The sequence below is a fragment of the Mizuhopecten yessoensis genome, unplaced genomic scaffold, assembly GCF_002113885.1.
Source record: "Mizuhopecten yessoensis strain PY_sf001 unplaced genomic scaffold, ASM211388v2 scaffold11089, whole genome shotgun sequence".
Taxonomy (NCBI): Eukaryota; Metazoa; Mollusca; class Bivalvia; order Pectinida; family Pectinidae; genus Mizuhopecten; species Mizuhopecten yessoensis.
The window spans coordinates 88,957-111,063 of NW_018408874.1; the positions used below are offsets into that span (position 1 = coordinate 88,957).

Sequence of the window (22,107 nt, forward strand, 5' to 3'; positions counted from 1 at the left end):
AAATATTTCATATTTCATCCTCTAGCACATTTGACATGGCTACTCTTTACAAAACCTTATACAAAACTAAAGGAATCTATCATATTCTATTATCATAACAGCCATCTTATCCACGCAAGGCAAACGTCGATAAACAATATATAGCTGTCGACTAATTTTGGGATTATTTTGTTGAAAACAATAGGGGGAAAATCGTGAAAACAAATATGTTAGTCTTTTGCAATATCAGCAAACTGTAAGCGCGGTGTCCCTCTCTTACCATATTTTGTTTTGTTTTAATGCAAGAAATCATTTATTAAGACCTTCAATCAGTCATTAAGACCTTATCAGGGTACATTGCTAAGTCCTTTGATTTTACTTTCAGATATTTGAAAGATAAGGTAACTTCTCTAATTAGTTTATGACATGTATTGACCAAGTCGATGGTACAAACCCCCTGATATTGAAACCGAATGATCTATTACCGTCCTCATCAACCAGTTAACTCGATCTTAACTTTAACATGACCAACAGAGATGTGTTACTATTAAGCTGTATAATACACATGACAATTTTCCAATTGTTAACTTTGTGTTTACTGATAGCAACACCCCTACTTCCAAAAACCAGGATGTTGACATGTTGCATGGTGATTCGATATCTATGGGATTCCTGAATTTCAAAAGTCGGAATCGATGTATTGACAGAAAGCTATAATTTAGATTGTAGAATTTGTATTATAGCAGCGCATTTAGACAATATTGTTTGAGCCACCTTGTCAATTTTTCAATATCTTTTAATTACCTACATTTCCTTTATATTGCAAATAATGGAGGTCTTGCTTTTTATAAAACGATAGGTTAACACAGTTATACAATTGAATATAATAAAATAAAATTTGAAAACTTTACGTTTCAATTAAAAATAGAACTGTATGTCACAGGGATAATTGTAATAATTTATTAACTACTTGCAGATACAAATATGGTAATACTGTCACTGATATATCTGTAAAACTGAACCAATACGGGTATAATCAGGCTAATTTCAAACAATTGGGAACTGGTCAGACAAATACGAATAGAAGAACGTGCATATCGAAGGCATAGCTCTATAAATCGGAACATTTCTGCACTTATTATCAATAAATAGGCACGATGCTTGTTGGACTATCATTACACAAGACTTATATTTCTAATAAAAGTTAAATTAACTTGCTTCATAATTGTTGTAAAAGAAATAACGTTTCGCAATGTCCAGATGTAACTTGAAGTATCAGTTGAAGAGATGATCAATGACGTATCAAACAATAACAAAGGATCAGTTATGCACTGTCCCCTGTTAACAATACTGTCCCGTGCGTTAATGATTCCACTATCACCCTACAGATACCATGTATATATTAACCAGAATTGGATATATGGAAATACAGCGGCACACCCTTATATAATAGCAGAAGAACTTTATTTACGAAATACAGAGCCTTGTTATTAAACCAGAAGCTTTAAAAATAAACTGCTATTACGTTTCAGCAATATTTTTATCGTTTTGACACAGAGGAATTATCAACTCGTTTGGACCCTATTCACAGTCGTCTGTAATGTAATAAAAACCTGTTGATATTTAAATCAATTCACTTACTGGCAGAACGTTTTGATATTTACTGTTACATTGATCTTCGTGGTCAACCGAAAATGCATTTTATATAATGCCGATCACGCGTAATCATACAGATGTATATGTGAGTAGTTACTGTTTGGTTGTTTCCATTTACGGTTTCCATGGTTAATCAAATGTATCAGTCACGTGACGATTGGTAATGAGTTATGTATAATAAAGTGATTTTACTACAATGATCAATGTTTATTTGTAATACTGGATTAGTTTCAAACAATACCCGTCGTCATAAAATACAACCCACAACACGTGATCACTGTCTATCTGCAGCCTCTTCTTAAACACCTCTAGTGAGTCCGCTGAGATGACTCGGCTTGATAAACTGTTTGTAGTGCTGTGTGTTTTAGATGTTGTTAGGTCCCGGCAGGTATGTTCTAGATGCTATTATACAGTTGTTTCATGCCTTATCAGTCAACAGTCCCGTGTTGTCGTTGTATCCGTTCTGTGTTGTCGTTGTACTGTGACCGTCAGGAAACTCGGTATAAAAACGATATCAATGGCAGAGGACGTCAGCAAATATACTGGAATTGATAATCCCATAACAATTGTGTTAAACTGTTTGTAGTGCTGTGTGTTTCAGAATATCATAGTATTCACATGATGACGTCATCTGGTATTGCATTCGTCGAGCTCTTCGTCAGGTATTTACGTAATGTTTGGATCCTGAAATGAATAAAAAAAAAAAATCCTTTCCAAAATACGAATTGCGATTGGAATGAACCATTCACCATAAGCGTAAAATAATAAGTACATTGCGTTTCATGAAGTCTAAATTATAAGTGACCGTTCAAAAAAGTTTTGCTTACATTGAGAAAAAATGTTTTTGTGGATTTTACATTTTATACTTAAAACAATGTTACGAACATAAAAATATGCTTTAAAATGTATATCTTATTCAGTTTCAGGACGAATTAGGTACATATAAATTACATCTGCAATTGTGATTATTTGTATTCAGTTCGACTGATCATATAACGTATTTCTATGCATTGTTCAAATTATGCGACTTTCCTAATAGGCACCATATACATTTTGTAGGTATACTGGATAAATATTTGTATATGAAGGACTACCAACCATCACCTTCCCGGAGTTGTTCGTAATCCTGTTTGACTGGATCTCCTTTGAGGGATTCGTAATTGTTCCTGCAATGGAAACATTCAAACATGTGTTTATCTTAAAGTTAAACTACCTATTGAATGTAAACAATTGATCTGTTAGAAAAGTGTCGTGGCCTATGCAGTTTAATACACCATGATTTTAATAACAGGTTTTAATAACTGATTATCATTTCAAGTTTTTTCCATATCTGCATTAGAAGCTCGAAAATAAAACAGTTTAAATACTATCAAAATCATGCATACTTTTCAAAACAAACGAAGGAAATTTCACATTGCCAGCGAAAATGAATATAACTTAAATTCCGCATTCAAGGTAAAGCTAAAGTTAGATTCATTCTGAGGTGAACAGAGTACTTACCTTTCACATTCGATCCTAGCATCATCGTCACCTGTACAAACAATATATATATATATATATAATTGTGGGGTGACTGTCCCTCTATACTTTTATGCTATCTGTGTCAGTTTAATGAATTACAATTAAAAATAGTTAATATATTTATAAAACAGGTATATCTGGATAAAAAGTGAAAACAATGAAATAAAGAAAATCTGTTTCGTAAAGGATACAGTTGATACAGATTAAGATGGAATGCATTATATAAAATCAAATATTTCAACGTACCTTCTGGGAGACTCTCATACGGTGACGGAGGTTGTATGTCACGTGGATCCAGCTCCTGGTAGTGGGATTTACTATGAAGATATGAACAAACATAAACGTGTATTTATGTTACTTTGGTATAAATGGCTATGTATGTATGTACAGCTCTAGAACGTGTCCCAGTATCCTCGTGATGTATTTTTGTTAAAAATAATCTGTCATTCAAATTACATGTTGATATTGTGTTTCACAAAACCTATAAACTTTAATGATGATTGAGAATTACCTTTGAATTTCACAGTGTTCCTATACATTGCAAAACAATTATAATTTACGACGTTACCATATGAAATGATATAAGGACTCTGCTTTAAAAAGCATACATACTTTTCTTCTGCGGTCACCTGCTCCCTTTCTGAAAAGGTCAAACATTCTAGATATAGTGTATTACTGTTTTGTAACGACATATTTCAACCGAATGCCAGGCATATAACAATTTTTAAAAATGTATATATAAAAAGAACTGTCGTTCAACAAACAAAATATATATGTATATGACCAATTGTATTGTATGAATATGTTTATAATTTAAATTAGGCAGATAAGGGTATTAGCTAATTTTAATGTAATACGTGTACCTTTGTCTGAACGCAGAACACTGCTGAATACAACCGACTTCGGAGAGCCTTCTTGTTGGTCGACAGGTCTGAAAAGTACACTTATATTAGATTGACTATTTGATGAAAACAAATCATTATGCATGATTCTGACATTAATTGGCTTTCAAATTATCAATATCAGACAATACTGAATAGCTTTAAACTGTTAATTGAAAACACGCGCTTTTTGTGTTTTATTTATGCAGAGCATTCAATGAAAGATACTACGCATTAGTTGTACTGGTGTAATGAATGAGACACCCCATCAAACCATTAAAGACATATAAGTCTATAAACACTGGACTGTTGAGGTCTATAATACCATGATATATCAATGTACGGTCCCCTGATCACCTACGGCTGACAGACTTAAATTCATACCAGACTGAAAAGCATTAGTCGTTACATATCATCTTAACATTAATCAATGCCCGAAAATTAGAATGCAATAAACGGATTGAAGATTGCAATATCTGACAATTTGAGTGAGATTAAAACAGATAGGGCTTAAATATTACACACACAAAATATATATCGTCTGTGATAGTGTAGTTTACTGTTTAATGAAACCATTGCTAGGAATGAGGTCGGTATAATCATTACATTACTTTATATTGTAGGAGTGACATGGCTCAGTTTAGACTGTGTACCGCTGTTTTATCGTAGTAACGTGAAAAGAAAATAAGGTGGTGCCTAGGATGGTTGTTGGATAAATGTACAGAATGAAAACAAAAATAAACAAAAAATAACAGCAGGGGGTGTAACCATTACTTCTCTTCCTCTCAATAGGTACATGTGTAACATAAGATGGTTACAAATTCCAGACATAACTTTGATTTACCAACAAATCGACAATACACGAAATTTCATTTCTTTATCATTGGTAATCGTAACATTTCACAGTAAGAGAGTATATCATCAATTTAAAGTTACCTGGCTGGCGAACGTGACTTTCCTGGAATATAATAGTAACATAACTGTATATTATACTGTATAAATGTTCGCAGGTTAATCTGACAGAGAGCAAAGCATACACGGAACGTTTCACTAGACATGTTTTATCTAAATAACACAAGGCATTACCTTATAACACCAGTATCTTCATAAAATTTCAATTGCTTCGGTTTCACTTTTTTCTTCTTAAAAATACACTTTTGAATCTGATAAATAAGGTTCGTCTGATCACTGCCATGCAGATTCACTGACAAATCACAAGCAAAGCAACTGTTGACGCTTGAGCATCAGGGGTTACGTCCCCTTGTTTAATGTAGTGGTGAACAAGGTGTTGTAAACCTGGCTAAGCCGATGTCTCCACTGGGTCTCTGTACAAAGCGGGCAACTGTCTTCTGATCTGACTTATTTGTTATTCTCTCTGTCCAAGATCCAAGACTTTTCCCTGTCTATCACTTGATTCACTGTGTTTACACGGTCCGTTTTTGCACTTGTGTTTATTTCCTCTTTCGATGAGAACTTTTAGTTTATACAAAGCAGTGATCAAATGAACCTTATGTGTTTACATGCTCTATAATACATTAATTTATTCGATAACCTTTGTAACTTATTTTTAACCATTCTAAGAATTATCACGTGATCTTTATTTTGTCACATACTTATAGAATAGAGAATATGCTTAACGGACATGACAACACAAGTTAAAACTAATGGTTAAGCATCAATTATATCGGTAAAAAGTATACTTACTATACAGAAAGATCGAAAACCCCAAAACACCAAATGATATCAAAATTAAAATCGCACCAACCACTAGCAAGGCCGTAGGAGAAGAGCTGGAATCTTTTAACGAAGAGTAACAAGTTTCATCTGCAAAACAAAAGATACATTTGTTTTAAGATTAGTAAGTTATATATTTGCAACAAATCGTTGATAATATATTGCTTTTAACTGATCAACGATGTGCATTGTACTCGAAGATGATGATAAAGTTAGTCAACATATTAGCATTTGATAAATTGCAACTTAACAATCAACAGTTTTGCTAGATATTGAAAATATTTGAATTTGTCAAAGTTAATAATTTGTCCTGCAGAGTCATAAAAATAGAACCATCTCATGCAGTGTCCTTTACTAAAGATGAACCTCAGAACACCGTTGTGGTAAACACTGGTCCTTATCAACACACAATTCTTGTTAAACAAACCTGGTGAAGTGGCCACAATTAAATCCAGTGGACTACTGGAACCGCCTTGGTTAATAGCCGTGATGTTTACATAGTAAAGAGTTTCAGGCAGTAGATTGGTGAATGTTGTTGAATATACGTCCTTACTGGTAATACGACCAATGGACGTGCTATCAGGGACCTCACAGTGTTTACATCTGTGACTAATATTGAATGTACTTGGTGCACTACTCTTGTCGTTTGGACTCCATTTCACTGTGAGTGAGGATGACGACACATTCGTGATCCCAACTATGTTTGGTTCTGCCGGGGACGCTATAACATATTTAACGGTGAGTTATTCAGTAACATTGGATAGCTAGGTCAAGTTTAAACATCTGTTTTAATCACAAATGACTTCATTATCTGTACGATTGTTACTGTTAATTTTTCGGGCTCCTATCATCCCGGTTCATATCAAGTAATTGCATTAAGGACGCGGGCACAGCTTAATGTTATACAACGTAATGAAACGTGCTTATCTTCTTCCAAAAACGCATATAATTCATGAACAATCTATAACCCGATGTCAGTTATGACCCGATTAAAGTTACAAACTAGATAAAAAAAAAAAATGACAAATTAGAAAAAAGAATAGGGTGAGGTAAGACGACTTTATAATGAACAATATTCAGACTCACTGCAAATACTTTGTGGATTTATAATTTATAATTTGTTTACAATACTCACATATAACTAACAAAGTTATGCTTTCTATCGTTGTTCCAACATCATTGGTGGCAGAACAAGTGTACTCCCCAGAATGTCGCGGTGTGATGGTGGTCAAATTGTACACACCAGTGTTAGATACTTCGGTTACCTCCCTTGTCCAGATTATAGATGTGACTGGTGGATTGGCAGAGGTAACTGTACATACCAGGGATATACCTGTTTGGCCTTCTGTGATGACGTATGGATTATCCTCTGGTGCGATGCTGATAGCAGGACGATCTTCAAAATATTTGAAACGATTTGAAATTTAATTGACCGGAGTTGTTAGCAAAGAGAACATGAATACAAAAGACTTTCGTCCACTTGAAGCTTGTAAGTTTTTTGTCGCAATATGTATGAAGACATCAAATTTGTCAAGGAAAATGATATAAAAACTGAACTTTATAACGTCTATTTTTTGCAATTGACATTGTTGATTTAATTATCTCTTGATTTGGTATGCTGTGTTCTCAGTTGAACATATGATAACAAGTTTAGTAAATGAATTATGTTGGCAATATATCACATCAATCTGTATATTAAAATAAAAGCAAGGAATATTAAACTCGTTGTAAGGTATAATATTATACATACATCTGACGTTTACAGCGACGGTGTTTGACTGTAGACTGCTATTTCCTGGCCGTCCTCCGTCTGATACACAGTACACCGTCCGTCCGCTGTCCTTGGACGGTAGGTAGGACAGAACACTGGTGGTTGTCTGGGCGGAGTTCTGAGTGTCATGTGACACACTGATGTTGACGGTGATCTGCTGTAGCTGACCACTGACCACTTGCATTTGGTACCATGTGACATTGGCCGTAGGACGACTGTATGGCTGCGTGGTACAGGTCAGTGTGGTGCTGGTACCTTCATCTACAGTCACAGTGGTGGAGGGGGTGATGGTTACTGATGTCACAGAAACTGTAATATATACATATAATGTTACTGCTACATCAGTGTAGTATTTACAGTCACAGTGGTGGAGGGGGAGATGGTTACTGATGTCACAGGAACTGTAACATATACATATAATGTTACTGCTACATCAGTGTAGTACCTACAGTCACAGTGGTGGAGGGGGTGCTGGTCACTGATGTCACAGGAACAGTAATATTTACATAGGATGTTAATAAGACGTCCGTGTGGTACCTACACTCACAGTGGTGGAGGGGTTGATATATAGCCACTGATGTCATAGGAACTGTTATATATACATAGGATGTTACTAACATATCAGTGCGGTATCTTTATCTACAACCACAGTGGTGGAGGGGCTGATAGTCACTGATGTTACTAAGAAAATAACATAGAACTCGATAACAAAATAACGAAGAACTCGATAAACTGGATAGCATATAACTCATAAACAGGATAGTATAGAACTCAAACAGTTACATATAACTCGATCAAAAAATAACATAAAACTCGATAAACTGGATAAAATAGAAATAGATGGAAAAAGATAACATAGAACTCGATAAATTGGATAGAACAGAACTCGAAAAAAGTAATATAAAACGCGATAAAAAGTACGTAATATAGAACGCGATAAAAAGTACGTAATATAGAACGCGATAAAAAGTACGTAATATAGAACGTGATGAAAAGTAGTCCTCGTTTTTTAAAAATGCAATTGTTTTGTTAAGTAACTTAACTCAAATGCACTTTTACAGACTTAAATCTGTCTTCGCCTTTTTGTGAAAAATGATAAAACAGAATATTAACCACAAAGCAAACATCTAAATTTGATAACCGAAATTACGTTACTTTATTGCTTTTAATTAACACGTTATTTTAAAAGTATTTCTGACAGGGTGTACCTTCAACATAAACAGTGGTCGTGTCTGTCTGAGGTGGTGTTGTATTGTCGAAGTTGTTATTTCTCCCCTCACACGTCCATCTGTCCCCGTGACTGTAACTGTTGGCGGGAATCTGTATCCCCAGTGTCCTCGTGTCTCTGTTACAGGTTAGTGTGAAAGGTGGTGTTGATGGACATGCTGTCCCAAAGTTTATAAACTTTGTGCCTATATAACCCCCGCCATCATTCAGTCTGTAGTTAACAGCAGCGTTTGGTCCTGTATAGTCAGCTGACCACTGACACGAAATACTGAGGGTAAGACCGGACACGACCACGGCTGTAGGACTGGGACTGACCACCACGGAAAATCCACTTACACCTGTAACAATAACCATACAAAGCTGCAAAATTGACCTATCGCAGACGTTCATACTATATCTAGTTGTGTTTTTAATTACGATTGTATTTACATCATATCTTGCTTTATGTGATGTTACATACTTATGAATGCAACCATTCATTAGTGTGTAATCATAACAAATAGCAGGGTGACTCTTACGGTAAATGCCTGTGTATATTCCGCATACTTTACGACTTTCTATATTAAAAAAGTCCCTCCACTGGTTTCTGATTCAGCGGGCAATATGACGAAAAAGGTATAAAACGTGCGGGCTTTGTGCAGGCTTTGTAATATCTATAAAACGTGCGGGCTTTGTGCAGGCTTTGTAATATCTATAAAACGTGCGGGCTTTGTGCAGGCTTTGTAATATCTATAAAACGTGCGGGCTTTGTGCAGGCTTTGTAATATCTATAAAATCCAAATTTGTATGCATCTTCAATATCCAACAAACACATACAAAGTTATAGAATTTCACGTTTTTACGATCTAAACTTTGCTGGAGAGGCTGGTTCATACTCCCTGTACGGCACTGTATTATATCGTCTCAGAGGAATATTAAGTAGAGTACAAGGAGTAACCATAGCCGTGTTCATGAGAATGATGAATGGCGCTATCGCTAGGATATACACTGTATTTACACATACAGTAATACATTTCACAAGCATAATACATCAAAAGAATCGACTGCTGGTATTGTTACACATCCATTGGAAGTGATATTACGGTATATCAACTATCTAAAGCGCGAAATGAATCCGCTTTATTTTAACAACGATAGTTCCTTCTCAAATGATGTCAAATGTCAAATTTTGAGCGATTAAAATCATTTAGCATCTTATATAACAATTAAGGACTAATTGTCGTGAAAACCGGCTGTATAGACTTTCTCGTGTCCATATTACCGCATATTTACCTCAACAAAAGTATATATATTAGCTTCCATTCTATGACACATCAGTGGTACCGGTACAATAGTTAAGTTATGTCCCCTTGGTCATATCATTGAGCAGACGATAACTACAGTCACATTCGGCTGTCACATTTGTGTATTTCATGCCAATTGTATCAAGTTCACTATAGATCATGTAACAACTGATCGATATGAGTAAAATGATGCATAGAATGTCAAATAATAAAACGTTTTCATCAGAGATCAGCAGAAAGCCTCACGCGAATGATTGAATGCATACTACTCTCATGGATTATACTACACAACATGTTGGCAAGTCTACAACCAAGTCGTATACAAACGTTTTGACTTTATAATGTAATTAGCACGTGTGAACTCTTACCTGTGCTTGACAAGGAAATCAAAACATAGCAAAGCCGGGTGTAGTCCATTTCATTAATTTAATGTATACATTCTAAACAATTACAATATACTACCGGGTCTCTGCTATGACCTTCAACTAGGAAGTTATTTATACACACATACGTTTCCGTGTGTGAGCCAATGTAAATACGTGTTTTCAGAATTTTAATAGAATAGCCTCCCGATACTAGATTCCGAATACAGTTTTTACTATACGCTTGTAACGACATTGCTTCGATAGCTGATAACATATTGAGAATACATAAACGAAATCACGTCAAAATTATAGATATGACAACAAAAGGTATTTCACTACACATTAAATGCAACAATGCGTTGATTATAGACGAAAAATAAATGCATATGTATACTTGCGATTTATAATAGATTTGTTTGCAAAATAATTTGTTGAAAATAATTGTTTTAGATTTAGTTAAGTACAATGAACAAAACAAATTGATTAATCGACATAATTGTGTGGACTACAACATTTACATTGAAACCGGTGCTTTGTGATAAGGGTTTCGGCAACGGTGTGGAATAGCTTACCATCTGCTATTAGAAAGTCAATACTGGCAACATTCAAGATGGACATCAAAACTCACCTCTTCACATCTGCATTTTAGGGTCTCTGCAAAGACGTCATGTAAATACCACCCTTTGTTTGTTCAATTACATGTTGTGTGTGTGTATGTGTACATTGTTTGCTTAAATGTATAAAAGTGATTGTAAGCCTTTGTTTTTGTTTCACAATTATGACTTATATTATTATCTATATGTTATAAAGCGCTTTAGAGTGATTTTAGAAATTATATAGGGCGCTATACTACAGAGGGACGCTCCGTATAGGTCCTTGCACTCAAATTATAACTTCCTGTTAGTGATATGTAGGACAATATATTGAAACTATAAATAGCCTTGTTTATATAACTTATAGCGGGTCTGTATGATACTATGCTAATCTAACCTAGATCATATTGTCTATACTACAAGACGCCGGTATTCAGTTTCACCGAAAGCATGGTTATCTTAATAGATAAAGGAAAAGAATATGAAGCATATCTTCAAAACAATGTGAGTGCAATGTACATATAAAGAATTCAGATGTATCAATTCAGGTAAAATTAATAAAACCTTTATTGATGTGACGCATTCAGAAGGTATCTCATTGAACGTTGTAATAACCTTAATTTACATTTTGTATTATGACAAACTAGGCTTCATGATCGTTATATATCTTATAAGCAATACCGCATAACGTCTGTAAATATACCGGGTACAAACCGCCTGGTAATCTGGCTCACATACACACATGCACTCGTAGTAAGTATAAACAAACCTGTTGTTTACGATATATTTTCTAATTATTAAAAGAGAGATATTTTATCAGTTTATTGTGATGCATATTTATAGGTCTGTCTTGTTGTAGCAAATTCTTATTGACTTGGTGTTTCTTTAACATATTCTTTTTATTAAAATGTTCTGTCCGTTATTGATTTAACGTAGAATCCCTCGTCTGCTTATTCTTAAATATCCTGTGACGAATACAGGCCGATTACGTTACGCATTTAATCTCTCTAATATTCTGACTTCAATTTTGTTCGATTTTGATGACATTTTGCACAGAGCCTAACGATTATCCAGCGCTGACATTGTAAGTATTTATATAATTATGTGTGTCTGAGATGTTTAAGCACTATCGGTTAAGACGCCCAAGTAAGTTTACGTTAAAGTTTGAAATTGTGTCATATGGAAAAGTTGAAAGTAGTAACGTTTATGCGGAAACGAAATTCTAACAGTTGCCTGTTATTCTAATGTATTCTACGCAAAGAATTACATCACTTTCTTTAAGTAGACAAACGATTGTTTAACATATATGAAGATATACTTATTTAGGTAGACATCGCTTGTCTACAACCATTTACTTAGTATCCTGTTGCAAATATACCTCCACACTCCAAAATATCCCCCCATTAAACAGGAAGTCAATCGTCGCCATATTCCTACCTTCAAACTAACTCTTAGTCAATAGGCATCAAATAACTACTGTACTTCAAAGTCCATACCAGTTTGTCAATGATCAAGCACAGACAATACAAAAACTACGTCATTCCATTGAAATGTACCTGTGCTGACCTTTCTTTGTTGACAATAAGATGTTAGGTAGTTATTTATTGACCATCGTACAGGGACTGTCCACTAAGAGGTCAGTGTGATTGATGACATCATTCACGAGAACTGACAATCACAGCAATAAAGAAAGCGCCAAACAAAAGACAAAATCAGAGGCGCCAGAGGGGTAACACGAAAATAAAAAATAAAAAATATATCCACGATATATAAATGCAGTTTTCGTCTTCTAATCATTAATTATTTTGTATAGTTATTAATTGTATATTGCAGAGATGCACTCTAATTGATTATATACTGTCTGGTTTGAGTTTTCAGAAAGCTAACTCGATGTGAACTTTAAACCCAGAGTGTTCCTCAGGTGACGTCAAAGGTTCATGGTCATAAATTCATATCCATATATTCATTTCAAACACACACCACATGATGACGCGTTCTGGTCCATGGAAAGTGTTTTTGTGAGATATATATAAGTTGTGAGGGTCAGACTGGCACTAGACCTGCTATATTGTAGACTACAATAACATACGGACAAGCTTTCAGTGAAAAATGGACTCCTTTTACATCGTGACGATTGGAGTTCTTACAGTATTACAAATAAGTAAGTATTATTTTCAGCATAAACCGAATATAATTGTATTACTGCTTGTTATGATATACAACGTGTTAATCTAACTCGAATTTAATCACAAACCACACCGATGGATTAGGACTACCGAACCACATTTAACGTTTTGTAATTAGTTGTGATAAAACATATATAGTGGAACCAATATAGTGGAGACTATTTCTGTGGTGGACGGCTTCGCTTACTACATGGAAACTCATCAGAATCGAAATGTCATATTTTTTATCTATCTATTCACATGTGCTCCAACGACCAACAAATATTGCAAATATTGTTGAAATTGCCTTTCCCCAATATCTAAAGAAGAAAAAGAATCAATATTTAATGTAAAAAATAATATATTTTTTTTAGTTTTTTCCTTCTATTTAATTGTTATTCTTTATACGTTATATAATAAAAAAAAAAGAACAGCTGAAAACGTGGTAGTAAAATGTATGCTCTTTCTGTACAAACATTATAACAGTGTTGATATTTGTATGTTTATCTGATAAACAGGTTTCCAGCTATCGACAGGGGCTACAGTCGCGCCTGTAGCAGAAAACACGTGTCCAAGGTTACTGACCAGAACGGAAAATGGTTCTCTCATCGTTGAGTATCAAGCCTCTAATGAAAACTGTGAAATGTATGTAGATTCTATTGCAATATATCGGATAAATATTTCTTAACACATTTAAAATATACTTTTTCTGAGTTGTCTCTCTTTGTTTCTGACTATTAAATGATTTATCTTTACTTGGTGCGTGTACCTTTTAATAATTCATCTATATAGATGATTTCATAGATAACTAGAAAAAGAGTTACATTATCTTACAGATATTTTACTGTACAACTATTTTAAAAAGAAGGAAATTGCTACCAAATTTACTAAATATAATACAAATACGTAAACAGATCATGTTTCATTTTTGACAAACAAGCAACATGTCATACAAGTAGTAGTGCCAATGTTCGATTTTACAATATTTTTTGGTTTATTTCAGGGTTGTAACAACAGAAACTGTCCAACTACGGCCGTCAACGGAAATTATGGCGTTTAAGAAAAAACACAAGTAAGGCGCCTGATGTATTATTGGTTATACCACCTTCATTGCAAGTTGGCTGTGATTTAAACATTTGATTAACGTTAAAGAGATAACTTCTAATGGGGAAAATATCCTTCTTATTGTAGCTGCATTAGTTTTATCTGCCTTTTAACGGGTGGTTCTTTACGTCGTGATATGTACTGGTATATATTAATTGGGGTTTTTTTTTTTTTTTTTTTTTTTTTTTTATGTTGCTTATTTTTTTTGCCTTTCCAACAGACACACATTTTTACTGTACTGTACTCTATAAATATTATAAAAACGTAAATCTTCTTTCTTATTTTATTGAATATTTGTGGAACGAATTCGGATTTTTCCCTTTCGATGAACATATTTCAATAGCTATTTTAATCTAGTTAATCAGCAAATACCCATACAATAAAAGGTTTTGCCTTAGACCACAGTATTTGTCACTATCATGATAACAACCAGGTGCAATTGGCCACAGATAAAACTACACTTAAATCAAGGCATGGGACAGTTTAATCATAAAATTAAGTTCTAACCCCGGCGAGCAAATCTCAACTTTTACTGAGGACTAAGGCACAATGCAAGGCTCGGTATTGCAATTTCTGAGATTGAACAAAAGACGCCGATGTGATGTTTACGTGAAGCCTTTTTTGTTGATAACAGTATTAAAACGCGTATGCATAAACTTCAAGTTTAAACTGTACCCTATATTTTATTTTCACAGGACCATCCGACGGCCATTAGTCAGTTTCAGAAATAGAAGTAACCTTGAAGGCCAGTTGCCGTGCAAGCCTCTCATCCATAGCAGTTTAGGACCGTTTGCGTTTGTCAATACAGTACCGGACCAGTGCCAGATGTAGGTTGTTCTATCCATAAGGCCCACATATTAAACTTATATGTTTTTGTCATGTCATCAATGTTCAATACGGACTCAGTTTGTCATATCATCAATGTTTCATACGGACTCAGTTTGTCATATCATCAATGTTTCATACGGACTCAGTTTGTCATATCATTAATGTTTCATACAGACTCAGTTTGTCATATCATCAATGTTTCATACGGACTCAGTTTGTCATATCATCAATGTTTCTTACGGACTCAGTTTGTCATATCATCAATGTTTCTTACGGACTAATTTTGTCAGACGCATCAACTGTGAAATCACTAACCTTCATTGGGTTTTTAATTTCCGTGATATCATGTGTATTCTTCATCCACAAATACGCAGGTTAACGAAGTTATTACCAATGTGATATAAAACAAGTTTTCATTTTAGTTGGTACTCGTAATATTCGTATTCATGTACCCACGAAATGGTGTTTCGTCGGGAAACCAAGAAAATGGGGTAAAAATATCTGTTTTCACAGCATTTATTTTAGTTTTTATTAAGATATTTATCATCTTTGCCACCAGAATCAAAGACGCCGTATTAGAATAGTACATTGTAGCTATATATATGTGGATACGATTTTGCGATGTATTGGACAATTGCTCAAGTTCTCTAAGTTCAAGCAGATTTATATATTACTATAACAAAATATGCTCAGAATACTTTCCAATAACACATGACCAAGAGGGTGATATTGAAGGAGTCGAGAACATCTTGGGTATCCGTGGATTGTTTATTTGCTTTCAAATGCAACAAATAAATGTTTTCGTGTAAGATATACTCGCTTTAATTAAATTACTGCCGGCAATCATCGCTGTCATCTTCATCACCTGCCCAACCTACTTTTATTGATGGGTAATGATATAGCTGTTATCAGGTGAAATAACACGTAATACATACATTTTTGGTTTGTATCATGCGCAATTGTAATTATTGAAACGGAGTAACTTATCTAGATGTAAATACATGACTTGAAAGCAAATCGAGCGATGTAATTCGAAATTCACATGAAGCTGCTTTGATATCCTCTTCATGTATAGATATTAACAATATTGTATTCAGGAAATGTTGCAGAAATTCTCAACTTACAAATGTGTAGATATTTATTAAAATTTGTCATGTTCAGTTTAAGATTGTTACAATGATGTCTGAACGCATTAACTATACAATATATGTTTATTACAGGCTTTTCAGAATACAGAAAACCAAAAATTCTAACTTTGAGCCGAAGCAGCCGAAGCAACCGAGACAGCCAAAAGAAAAAGGAAGTGGACGCAGAAAGGGCAAAAAGGAAGGCGGGAAAAAGGCAAAGAAAACAAAAACTCCGAGGTGAGTTCAAAAGACAAATATAAGACAAATCTATACGAATACTGCTTATAATATTAAACCCTCTATGAAACCTAATGCTTTAATATTGCACAGTAAATCACTATGTAAATTTTGTTACCCAATATTTACATACTGAATTGTTAAAATTGAATATTATATTGCAGGCATTATTTCATTCCAACGTTCGAATACATTGACGAATTCCTTTACTGATCCATGGTGTGTTCCTGTACGGATGTCCTGACGAATACCTTTACTGATCCATGGTGTGTTCTTGTACGGGTGTCCAAACGAATACCTTTACTGATCCATGGTGTGTTCCTGTACGAATGTCCTCACGAACACCTTAACTGATCCATGGTGTGTTCCTGTACGTGTGTCCTGACGAATACCTTTTCTGATCCATGGTGTGTTCCTGTACGTGTGTCCAAACGAATACTTTTACTGATCCATGGTGTTTTTCTGTACGGGTGTCCTGACGAATACCTTTACTGATCTATGGTGTGTTCCTGTACGAGTGTCCTTAAGAATACCTTTACTGATCCATGATGTGTTCCTGTACGAGTGTCCTGACGAATACCTTTATTGATCCATGGTGTGTTCCTGTACGAGTGTCCAAACGAATACCCTTACTGATCCATGGTGTGTTCCTGTACGTGTGTCCAAACGAATACCTTTACTGATCCATGATGTGTTCCAGTACGAGTGTCCTGACGAATATCTTTATTAATCCATGATGTGTTCAGGTACTAGTGTCCTGACGAATACCTTTATTGATCCATGGTTTGTTCCTGTACGGGTGTCCTGACGAATACCTTTACTGATCCATGATGTGTTCCTGTACGAGTGTCCAAACGAATACCTTTATTGATCCATGGTTTGTTCCTGTACGGGTGTCCTGACGAATACCTTTACTGATCCATGGTGTGTTCCTGAACGAGTGTCCTGACGAATACCTTTATTGATCCATGGTTTGTTCCTGTACGGGGGTCCTGACGAATACCTTTACTGATCCATGGTGTGTTCCTGTACGGGTGTCCAAACGAATACCTTAACTGATCCATGATATGTTCCTGTACGAGTGTCCTGACGAATATCTTTATTGATCCATGGTGTGTTCCTGTACGAGTGTCCAAACGAGTACCTTTACTGATCCATGGTGTGTTCCTGTACGAGTGTCCAAACGAATACCTTTACTGATCCATGATGTGTTCCTGAACGAGTGTCCTGACGAATACCATTACTGATCCATGGTGTGTTCCTGTACGGGTGTCCTGACGAATACCTTTACTGATGCACGGTGTGTTCCTGTACGGGTGTCAAAACGAATACCTTTACTGATCCATGGTGTGTTCCTGAACGAGTGTCCTGACGAATACCTTTATTGATCCATGGTGTGTTCCTGTACGTGTGTCCAAACGAATCCCTTTACTGATCCATGGTGTGTTCCTGTACGGGTGTCCAAACGAATACCTTTACTGATCCATGATGTGTTCCTGTACGAGTGTCCTGACAAATACCTTTACTGATCCATGGTGTGTTCCTGTACGGGTGTCCTGACGAATACCTTTACTGATCCATGGTGTGTTCCAGTACGGGTGTCCAAACGAATAAATTTACTTATCCATGGTGTGTTCCTGTACGAGTGTCCTGACGAATACCATTACTGATCCATGGTGTGTTCCTGTACGCGTGTCCTGACGAATACCTTTACTGATCCATGGCGTGTTCCTGTACGAGTGTCCTGACGAATACCTTTATTGATCCATGGTGTGTTCCTGTACGAGTGTCCTGACGAATACCTTTACTGATCCATGATGTGTTCCTGTACGTGTGTTCAAACGAATACCTTTACTGATCCATGGTGTGTTCCTTTACGTGTGTCCAAACGAATACCTTTACTGATCCATGGTGTGTTCCTGTACGGGTGTCCTGACGAATTCCTTTACTGATCCATGGTGTGTTCCAGTACGAGTGTCCTGACGAATACCTTTACTGATCCATGATGTGTTCCTGTACGTGTGTTCAAGCGAATACCTTTACTGATCCATGGTGTGTTCCTTTACGTGTGTCCAAACGAATACCTTTATGGATCCATGGTGTGTTCCTGTACGAGTGTCCTGACGAATACCTTTACCGATCCATGATGTGTTCCTGTACGTGTGTCCTGACGAATTCCTTTACCGATCCATGGTGTGTTCCTGTACGAGTGTCCTGACGAATACCTTTACTGATCCATGATGTGTTCCTGTACGGGTGTCCTGACGAATACCTTTACTGATCCATGGTGTGTTACTGTACGAGTGTCCTGACGAATACCTTTACTGATCCATGGTGTGTTACTGTACGAGTGTCCTGACGAATACCTTTACTGATCCATGGTGTGTTACTGTACGAGTGTCCTGACGAATACCTTTACTGATCCATGGTGTGTTACTGTACGAGTGTCCTGACGAATACCTTTACTGATCCATGATGTGTTCCTGTACGTGTGTCCTGACGAATACCTTTACCGATCCATGATGTGTTCCTGTACGGGTGTCCTGACGAATACCTTTACCGATCCATGATGTGTTCCTGTACGGGTGTCCTGACGAATTCCTTTACCGATCCATGGTGTGTTTCTGTACGAGTGTCCTGACGAATACCTTTACCGATCCATGTTGTGTTCCTGTACGGGTGTCCTGACGAATACCTTTACCGATCCATGGTGTGTTCCTGTACGGGTGTCCTGATGAATAACATTTTGATTCATGCTGTGTTCCCGACGTCTGTGCTGATTATACTGTATGTTTTGTAATTATTCAATAAAACAAAGAAATAATGTCAATTTGTGGTTTTAGTTTTGATATACTTTTATTGAACTGTTGAATAACATTTTAAGATACTGATAAATCTCAAACTCAAAAACAAAATATTATTAATCCTTTTGTGTGATCCAATAAGGCTTCAGTGCTTGTCAAGTTGAAAAATCCTTGTTAACATTCAAAACTATAAAGAAAAGGGCGATAACTCTTAATGCTTTCTTTCTGAACTATTTACCCTATATGTTTACGAGTGTTGGTGAAGAAAAGAATGTTTCTGGAATGCTTATTCAACGAGTTTTCGAGGACAAAGTACTTTTAACGGATCTCTAAGGAAGTTCATCTATCGCAAACCGGACTTCAAAATGTGACTAGACAACTTGTTAATGGAATTCGTGACGTCTAGATATTTTTTTTTGTCAGGCAAAAAGTCACAACATCAGAATAGTAACAGGCAAGTTCTGTATTATATTAACTTTTCATAATCATGTGAGAAGTATCTAATGAAATAGCCGAACATCTATGCTTTAAATGATAATTTTTATTCGGCGAATTGCAGTTACTATATTCAGATTAAAAGCAGGATCAAAAACATAGGATCATACAATTTGACATAAATTAAACACCGTGAAATATAAGAAAAAAATGTGATCATTTGCTATGCTACTCTTGCAGCCGATTCTTTGGGATGTTTATACACAATCACACTTACACTATAAAAGAATATTTCTCAGAGAAGGGTCTTATCAAGGGATATTTTATGAACATTTGATGTTTTAATAGTTAAGTTATCGGTAAGATATGGATTTTGAAGACGGTTATCAAAAACGATCGCTCACTGTTCGGTTCAGTGGTTAAGTAAGACTTATGATATTGATTCCAGTTATGACATGTTATTTTATTTTAATATTTAACACTTGTTCACTTGGCCCAGTGTAGTCAACAATCCAATATACCTTCTTCCCGACTCTGAAGAATAAGAAACGACAGGAAACATATTACAACGTGATACCAGGAGACAGATAGTGTATGTATATTAGGTCTTGTCTTCGACACAATACGTAACTGACAACTAGACGTTATCCTTGCATTGTAATATGAACTTAACAATTTCACATATTTTTTTCTTTCTTTCTCATAAAATATTAATGTGTGGTTAGAAGACTAACGGTGTGATTGCATACAACCCACTGCATTGAAACGTTACTACCATTATACATGAAACTACAAAACTAACTAAAGACTTGTGTGTATTTCCTTGACAGTCATATCGTTCAATATGTATACAAACATTTTGCGAAGGATTGCAAAGTAATTGATTATAAACTAAAAAAATTAAATAAAAAAAAATTGTCTGTAATGCTACGTTATTATAGTTTTTATATGTAGTGGAAAATCCGTTTGTCGACGAATGTCCTTAGCGGAAACACACCACTAACGGCAACACACAAATACCATATTTAATTGAAAACATATTGCTATCCTAACTGGTAATGTCTTGCCCGTATCCTGAACATGTGAGAATATAAGAAATAGACATGAACAAAACATGTTTACCCAGAGTATTTCAATACTTGGTTAAATGCATGTTTTGTAATGATATCAGACACATGCTTTAAGAATATATAAAGCCCTGTTTACGAATACCCTTTCTTACAATTTCAATCATGAAACGATACACATTTTATCTTATTCGGGATGTTAAGAAGAACCCAGCCTTCCATTTTATTCTTGGCTATATCCTTAGACTTGGCATTGTTATACCTCAGTCAACTTATTAAAACTACGACTATCAACAATGATAACATACTATCCAGTCGATACATGTATTCAACGCTGAAGGGAACAAGGTAGTGCTACTCCTTATGTTTAAGTGAAGCTATTGGGTCTGGTAAGACTTTACTTAAATGATCTTTTGTTGAACAACGACCAAGTTACATATCATATCTGTTTAGTTTATATCAGCCTTTTTCTGAACAAATTCAGTGGCCTATACGCCATTTTCTTACAGACTTTGATTGCAGTTATATTGGTATAAATTAAATTGTTTACATAACATAAGTCAACAGGTTGTTATATAAAACAAACTTGTGTTGTCTAGGTAAGTACGCAAAAACGGCAATTTTAGATAAATAGTACATATATAATTGGGTTCTACGTAGTCAAAAGGACGTGCCGCAGGTAACGTGTAGGGGTTAACAATGCCATCCAGGTAAGTTCTCGGCAATCATTAGCAACAGGTAACGTGTAGGGGTTAACAAATCATTAGCGTCAAGTAACGTGTAGGGGTTAACAATGACATACATGTAAATCCTCGGCAATCATTAGCCTCAAGTAACGTGTAGGGGTTAACAATGCCATCCAGGTAAGTTCTCGGCAATCATTAGCAACAGGTAACGTGTAGGGGTTAACAAATCATTAGCGTCAAGTAACGTGTAGGGGTTAACAATGACATATAGGTAAATCCTCGGCAATCATTAGCGTCAAGTAACGTGTAGGGGTTAACAATGACATACATGTAAATCCTCGGCAATCATTAGCCTCAAGTAACGTGTAGGGGTTAACAATGCCATCCAGGTAAGTTCTCGGCAGTCATTAGCGTCAGGTAACGTGTAGGGCTTAATAATGCCATCCAGGTAAGTCCTCGGCAATCATTAGCGTCAGGTAAGTCCTTGGCAATCATTAGCGTCAGGTAATGTATAGGGGTTAACAATGCCATCCAGGTAAGTCTTCGGCAATCATAAGCGTCAGTTAACGTGTAGGGCTTAACAATGCCATCCAGGTAAGTTCTCGGCAATCATTAGCAACAGGTAACGTGTAGGGGTTAACAAT

The 22,107-nt window shown here is 35.6% G+C and overlaps 2 protein-coding genes and 1 long non-coding RNA gene across 4 annotated transcripts; 1 reads left to right on the plus strand and 2 right to left on the minus strand.

Annotated features, from left to right (window-relative positions):
• Positions 1-922: 922 nt before the first annotated feature.
• LOC110465544 (nectin-3-like protein) lies at positions 923-10,539 on the minus strand. Of its 2 annotated transcripts, none has more exons than XM_021521449.1 (13): positions 10,421-10,539; positions 8,751-9,107; positions 7,522-7,851; positions 6,907-7,167; positions 6,199-6,492; positions 5,742-5,861; positions 4,974-4,995; positions 4,020-4,087; positions 3,769-3,796; positions 3,403-3,473; positions 3,136-3,166; positions 2,740-2,801; positions 923-2,319 (listed from the first exon to the last, which is right to left on the minus strand). In XM_021521449.1, exons 1-13 carry the CDS (start codon positions 10,467-10,469, stop codon positions 2,294-2,296), a joined length of 1,719 nt encoding a protein of 572 aa, XP_021377124.1. In that variant the 5' UTR covers positions 10,470-10,539; the 3' UTR covers positions 923-2,293. The 2 variants fall into 2 exon arrangements, with proteins under 2 accessions (XP_021377124.1, XP_021377123.1); XM_021521448.1 differs by having other exon boundaries at positions 2,734-2,801.
• A 2,477-nt stretch (positions 10,540-13,016) lies between these two features.
• LOC110465540 lies at positions 13,017-17,005 on the plus strand. Its single transcript, XM_021521445.1, has 6 exons — positions 13,017-13,171; positions 13,694-13,820; positions 14,179-14,247; positions 14,975-15,106; positions 16,328-16,471; positions 16,636-17,005. The coding sequence occupies exons 1-6, from the start codon at positions 13,120-13,122 to the stop codon at positions 16,682-16,684; spliced, it is 573 nt and encodes a 190-aa protein (XP_021377120.1). The 5' UTR covers positions 13,017-13,119; the 3' UTR covers positions 16,685-17,005.
• Positions 17,006-17,104: 99 nt separating this feature from the next.
• LOC110465541 lies at positions 17,105-19,295 on the minus strand. Its single transcript, XR_002464622.1, has 2 exons — positions 17,804-19,295; positions 17,105-17,756 (listed from the first exon to the last, which is right to left on the minus strand). It is a non-coding gene; the product is annotated as an uncharacterized LOC110465541 (long non-coding RNA).
• Between the last annotated feature and the right edge of the window lie 2,812 nt (positions 19,296-22,107).